This window comes from Octopus bimaculoides, chromosome 11 (genome assembly GCF_001194135.2).
Source record: "Octopus bimaculoides isolate UCB-OBI-ISO-001 chromosome 11, ASM119413v2, whole genome shotgun sequence".
Taxonomy (NCBI): domain Eukaryota; kingdom Metazoa; phylum Mollusca; class Cephalopoda; order Octopoda; family Octopodidae; genus Octopus; species Octopus bimaculoides.
Genome location: NC_068991.1, coordinates 8,557,752 through 8,564,798, shown reverse-complemented (window position 1 = coordinate 8,564,798; position 7,047 = coordinate 8,557,752). Strand labels below are relative to the sequence as shown.

Sequence of the window (7,047 nt, the reverse complement as noted above, 5' to 3'; positions counted from 1 at the left end):
GGGGATTAATACATACTTTAAGAAATTATTATTTCTTATATTTAATTGTTTATGTTATGATTTTATTTACTCCATGTACCCAGACCTTGTGGACACTCTGTATGTATGTATATATATATATATATGATATCTTCTTTTGTTGTTTACTTGTTTCAGTCTTTAGACTGCGGTCATGTTGGAGCAACAACGTTGAAGAATTTTTAGTCGAATGTACGTACCGACCCCAGTACCTATTTTTTATAAGCCTGGTACTCATTCTGTCCGACTCTTTTGCAGAACCGCTAAGTTACTGGGACGTAAACATACCAACACCGGTTGGGGGTGCAAACACAGACACAAAGACACACACACACACACATATATATAAACGTATACATGTATACGACGAGCTTCTTTCAGTTTCCCTCTGCCAAATCTACTCACAAGGCTTTGGTCAGTCCGTGGCTATAGTAGCAGACACTTGCCCAAGGTGTCATATGGTTGGGAAGTGTCTTACCACACAGTCACACCTACACACGCACGCACACACACACACACACACACACACACACACACACACACACACACATATATATGGTCACAACTGGAATTCCTTCAGTTTGGTGTTTGCTCAATCAGAGCTTACCTGGGTCTAAACAACGATTTCTTCCTTTTAACCCAGTGGTTTTCAACCAGGGTCCATATGGCCCTTAGGGTCCATATTAGATTTTGGGGATCCACAATAGTATTTTAAGGGCCCCTGAAAAAATTTTGCATTAGATGTATGTATTGCAAGAAACAGCTAGGTTTCTTTCTCTAACATTTTCCATAGTTAATGTGTGAAGAACAAAATAGGAATTTTGAAAGGAGTTTCTATGAAACTAGTTTTTAAACATCAAATGGCGATGGGGTCCACCAGAATAAAATAGTAATCAAAGGGGTCCCAGTCCATAGGTAAAAAAAAAAATGGTTGAGAATCCCTGTTTTAACCCTTTTAGCATTCATATTATTCTGTCAGTGAAGGTGCATGGCTCAGTGGTTAGAGTGTCGATCTTACAACCATGAGGTTGTGAGTTCGAATCCTGGACCGGGCTGTGTGTTATGTTCTTGAGCAAGACACTTTATTTCACGTTGCTCCAATTCACTCAGCTGTAGAAATGAGTTGCGACATCACAGGTGCCAAGCTGTATCGGCCCCTTTGCCTTGGATAACATCAGTGGAGAGGGGAGGCGAGGCTAGTATGCATGGGCAATTGCTGGCCTTCAACAAACAACCTTGCCCAGACTTGTGCCTCGGAGGGTAACATTCCAGGTGCAATCCCATGGTCATTCATGACCGAAGGGGATCTCTGTATTCTGTCAATGAAATGTGTATTTATTAACTATGTTGTATCTGGTAGCTTTCAGATTTCGATGATGTGATGATTTATTTCTAGGATGACATTGTCGGGTGGGTGTGAGAGGTCAAATCTGGCTAGTTTGAACATAAAACTGGTAGAATGTGTGTGTGTGTCTTTGTGTCTGTGTTTCTCCCATCCACCACCACCACCACCATTTAACAACTGATGTTGGGTTTTTTACACTCCCGTAACTTAGCAGTTCAGCAAAAGAAGCTGATAGAATAAATGCCAGTCTTTAAAAAGAAAATAAATATTAGGGTTCATTCAGTCAACAAAAATTCAGGGCAGTGCCCCTGCATGGCTGCTGTCTAATGACTGAAACAAGTAAAAGATAAAATAAGTGTGTGTGTGTGTGTGTGTGTGTGGACTGAATTACTTTTCCATGTGACTCATACCTCAGGTCTGATGATTGCAGTGATGCCAAAAATATAATGCTCAAGTCCAGTCACGAGCAATAAAAATTTGGTTTCTATTAATAAATGAATACACCGTACAACGTGTATTGAGTGCTTTTGTTAATAAAAAATAAAAAAAAGAAGGGGATGAAAATATTTTACTCCATCAACAAAAGAGGAAGAAAAGTACTTGGTCCCTGTTCTGAAAGTGTATTTATTTAAACTGAATGCCCATGTTTATCTTAAGATGGCCAAATGAAATTTCAAAAATAAAAGCAGAAAAAAAAAAACGGGCAAAAAACAGTGAGTTGTACTTTTTACCTGTTTAGTGAGTTGTACACTCAACCTGTATACGTACCTATGTGATTGTATGCTTAAATGAATGTGGGGTTATTACAACTCACTTGCTAAACAAGGTGTAGGAGTAGCTGTGTGGTAAGTAGCTTGCTTACAAACCACATGGTTTTGGGTTCAGTCCCACTGCGTGGCACGTGGCACCTTGGACAAGTGTTTTCTACTATAGCCTCGGGTCAACCAAAGCCTTGTGAGTGGATTTGGTAGACAGAAACTGAAAGGAGTCCATCATAAATATATATATATATATGTATGTATGTATATGTGTGTGTGTTTGACCTCCCCAACATTGCTTGACAACCGATGCTGAATTTTTGGGGGAGGGGCTCAGTTGATTAGATTGACTCCCAGTACGCAACTGGTACTTAATTCATCGACCCCGAAAGGATGAAAGGCAAAGTCAACCTCGGCAGAATTTGAACTCAGAAAATAAAGACGGACGAAATGCCACTAAGCATTTTGCCCCATCATGCTAATGTTTCTGCCAGCTTGATGCCTTAATGCACGGTTAATTAATAACAAAACAATGTGAACAACAAGCATTACATTTGACAGAGTAGTCTGAACATATATTGGTTTCACACTTTAGTATAAGACTGGCAATTTTGCAGGAGCAGGGTAAGTTGATTACATTGACTTCCCTGTTCAACTAGTGCTTATTTTATCAATTCTGAAAGGACAAATTCAACCACAGTGGAATTTGAACTCAGAGCATAGGGGCAGATAAAATACCACAAAGTATTTCCCTGGGCTTGCTAATGGTTCTGCCAGCTTTCTGCATTTACATTGATGATATATATTATGTGCTGTGATGTGTTGGCTAAAGTTATTTAATTAGGTCAGTAGATCATATAAGATTAAAAGTGCACCTTTTTCAGGACGCACCTATTTATATATCAACATGCTTAGAGAGAATATTTTGGAATGTATAAGTAAATCTTTTTTTTTTTTTTTTGATAAAGATTAGATTTTTAGCCTTGCTGTGAAAAGCAAACACACTGTTTACACTACTTGCTTCAATGGGCAGGAAAAGTGGGGTTTGACCAGGGCCACATTATGACCCATAGAAGCCCTAAGCACTTACAAAGGTTTGGGCACCCCCATGTATATGCAATTCAAAATATAAACAATAATAAATCATAAAATAAATTTTTATTTTTCAAACTGAAACAAAACTAACAATAAGTTGGAGAATAATATTTATTTTTGTGTTTTTCCACTTCATTTATATTTGAAAAGTTTCGTACTTTTTTTAATTGCCAAGTCTTTGATCACATCCTCACTATGACACCATTTCTTTTGTGCCGTAAACCATTTACCATTTCTGTGGTGCCCTGCTTTCCTTGATGTCTTAAACATGTTCTTATTTTGCTTAATGGTTAATCCAACACTGGACTTAACTAACTTCTATTAATCATGGACCTTCATCATAGACATGTATCCACTTTAGCTCCCTGGAGAGATTAGCAGCTTATAACTATTTATAATGTATACAAACTCAGGTGAAACTAAACAGGTTCATGTATTAACAACTGATTCCAGTCACATTTATGGTAATATTATCATGTATTCTGATTCTTAATTCCAGGTGTGTGGCCAGCAGAGCGATCCCTTCATAAATATGCTCAAGATGCTCGAAGACAAACCTACACAAATCTCTTCGATGCTTTGAGGGTAATGGAAAGGGTAGATGATTCAACTCCATTACCTGAAGTATACCTGAAAATGCATTTGTTGAATGAAAACCTTTTGCCTTTGGAAGACAAAAACCTGGTAAAAAAATTCTTTTTAGTATACAGCCATTAACATTTTATACATGTACCTTATGAAATTGTTTCACATGATGCTAACAGCAAGTACCACCCTCATATCAGATTTAACCCTTTATCATTTTAACCAGCCATATCTGGCCCAAATATTCCATCTGTTTTATTTGTGTTCAAACTGACCACATCTGGCCTCTTGAAGCTACCCTACAATGTCTTCTAAAAATAAACAATCACATACCAACGTCTCCTTCATTGGACACTAAACTCGGCTTGCGAAGACCTGTTGGAGCAATTGAAAGCAAAATCGTGATGGCACCCATACCAGTGGAGCGCTAAGAGCACCGTCCGAGTGTGATTGTTGCCAAAAGTGATAAACAAAAATGGTAGAGGAAGAATAGAGCTGCAAAATATAAAGCAAATAACATTAGAAAAGATTAACCCTTTAGAATTACGATTATTCTGTCAAATGTAAAGCATATTTATTCACATCGTTTTGAATTTATCCTGCATTATCTCATAGCTTTGAGATTTTGATTAAGTGACCATATATTTTTTAAGCTAACATTGTAGGGTAGGTGTGAAAGGCTGGATCTGGCCACTTTGAACATAAAACAGGAAGAATATTTTGGCTGGATCTGGCCAGTTTATATGTACATGGGAAACTCCCACCCCACCCACACCAGAAATAAAACCAATTTTTCTAAGAATCCAATACAATAAATATTTGAATTTGAAGACTAATTTGTCACATATTTTACTTTTTGATTTTGTGTCTTTAAATAATTGCTTTAACCTTTGTCATTTTAGATGATTCCTTTGCAAAATAGAACATTCTGCTCCATGTCCTCTGCTGTGATTAATTTAACTAATGATCCAATTGATCAATTTTGGATAACTGCACAGTTCTATCGACATGTCCAAAAATGCACAGACCAATTAGAATTGCTGGTAAGATTCATTCAAAACCTGATCTCGTTTCCCATTGTTTTGGATTTTGCTGTTTGTTGTTGTTTGAGGTAACTCCGCACCACACCGTCCCCAACCCCAAATCAGCTCAGATTGATCGAGTTGACCTGGAAACAGATGAGAGTTGATGACAGGAAGGGCATCTGGCCATAGAAATTCTGTCTTAATGAATTCCGTCTGACTGATGCAAGCATGGAAAAATGGACATTATAATAATAATGTCGATGATGATGATTTATGGTTGAACATTTTTTGTATTTAGAGAAATTCAATGGTTATAAGGTTACATTGGATTACTACATTTAGCTATGGTGTTATACCTCTGAATAGAGACAATGCTCTTCTTGCTAGAGTTTTGTGGCTGGTTGCTAGTTCTAACTTCTTATTCACAGTTAGGTATTTAGTGTTAAAATGTGCTTCTAATTGAAAAAAAAAAAATCATTCTCAAACAAAAACTATCCCATTTTTGCTGAAGTATAAAATGCATTTAAAATTGCGAAAAAAAAGAAATTTTTTTTAACCTTTTAGCTTTTAAAGCAGCTCTTTCTGGTCAAAATATTCTACATGTTTTATGATCAAACTGGCCGGATCTAGCTTCTCGTGCCAACCCTACTTTATCATTCTGAAATTTAACAGTTACCTCTTCAAAATCTCATGGCTACAATGTTATGCATGATTAATACACAACAGAATAAATGAGTATTACTTTTGACTGAATAATGTGGATGCTTTTGGGTTAACCTACCTAGTTTTATCTTGTATAAATGTTGAATTATTATTTATTATTATGGCTGGGTTCCAGCCCAGGCGGCAGCAACAAAGTCCACCTGTCACACTTCTCAGTCCATCATCACTGCCTTGATGTCCTGGATACATTCCAGTCCAGTGTCTGCAATCAAGTTGTCAATGTGGGATGATGTTTTAAGAGTTCTTACATTACTATGAATTGGGTTCCACAAGACTAATTTGGATGCTTCCAGCTCAGGGTGGCACACACAGTGACCAGATAGTCACAGCCGTCTTTGCTTGATCTTCTCGTTAACTTTCGGCAGGTCTTGATAAAGGCATTCATTCGAAGCATCCATCTAGCCCACTTGATCATTTCTTTATCAGTGTCCATATTTCATTGTTGAATGTAAAATTCAACTGAATGTAAAATATAAAATTCAATTCCATCCAAGAACCAGCCCAAGGGAAATATTTTTACTCTTTACAGCCTGATGCAGTCTTATATTACCTGAAACTTGAAGAGGCCAATCCTAAGTTGTGTGAATTATTACAAGAACAGAGTATTGCTATTCCATTATCAGAATGGTTCCAGTCTTGTTTTGCTGGAGTTTTACCGGAGTCTTCATTTGAACGGTATGCTATTAATTTCTTATATTATTATTATGATTATTATTAAAGGTGGCAAGCTGCCAGAATCAGTAGAATGCTGGACAAAATGTTTTGTGACATTTCATGTCTTTACAGTCCAAGTTTAAATTCCACGAAAGTTGACTTTGCTTCTCATCATTTTGAGGTTGATAAAATAAGTACCAGTTGAGCACTGGGGGTTGAAGAAATCGACTTACTCCTACCCCGATACTGCTAGCCTTGGGACAAAATTCGAAACCAAGGCTAGCAGTATCGGGGTAGCTTTTTAGCTTAAATAGTCCTGGGTGTATGTACTGGAAAGTCCAAAAAAATCATTATGTTTTATTATGATTACTATTATTATTTCATTCTTTGCTATACACACCGTTTATGTTTCTCTTGAAATTTTTTATTGAACAGGATATGGGATAAAGTGATTGGTGGTCGATGTATGGTCCTTGTCTATGTTGCTGTTTCTATCTTCATCATATTCCAACAGCCTTTATTAAATATGAAAAATTCTCAAGAAGCCTCAGAATATTTCAAAAAGGTAAGCCATTACCAATTTTTCTGGAGGTGGAGAGTTTTCTTTTTCTAATTTTATTTTATTGTTGTCTCTAGAAATTTTGAATCAATTATAGATTAATTATGGATTCTACGATTCTATGTTTCTGAGATGAAGAATCTGTATTATGTATATTGCTTATGTTTGTCTGACTTGAGTCCTCATCTTGATTATTGCTTTCACTATGCTTTGGCTGTTGCGTACTCCAGCCTTCTTCAGATGTCTTCTGTTGAACTTGGTTATTGTATTGGAATCTGGAACCTA

The 7,047-nt window shown here is 36.8% G+C and overlaps 1 protein-coding gene across 1 annotated transcript in view; it reads left to right on the top strand.

Moving 5' to 3' along the window:
- LOC106880889 (TBC1 domain family member 7) overlaps positions 1–7,047 on the top strand; it is a 16,374-nt gene that overhangs the window by 8,418 nt on the left and 909 nt on the right. Inside the window, exons 2-5 of the mRNA XM_014931042.2 lie at positions 3,716–3,900; positions 4,704–4,844; positions 6,079–6,224; positions 6,639–6,768. Of these exons, the coding sequence (XP_014786528.1) occupies positions 3,716–3,900; positions 4,704–4,844; positions 6,079–6,224; positions 6,639–6,768 (602 nt within the window). The remainder of the gene's footprint in view (positions 1–3,715; positions 3,901–4,703; positions 4,845–6,078; positions 6,225–6,638; positions 6,769–7,047) is intronic.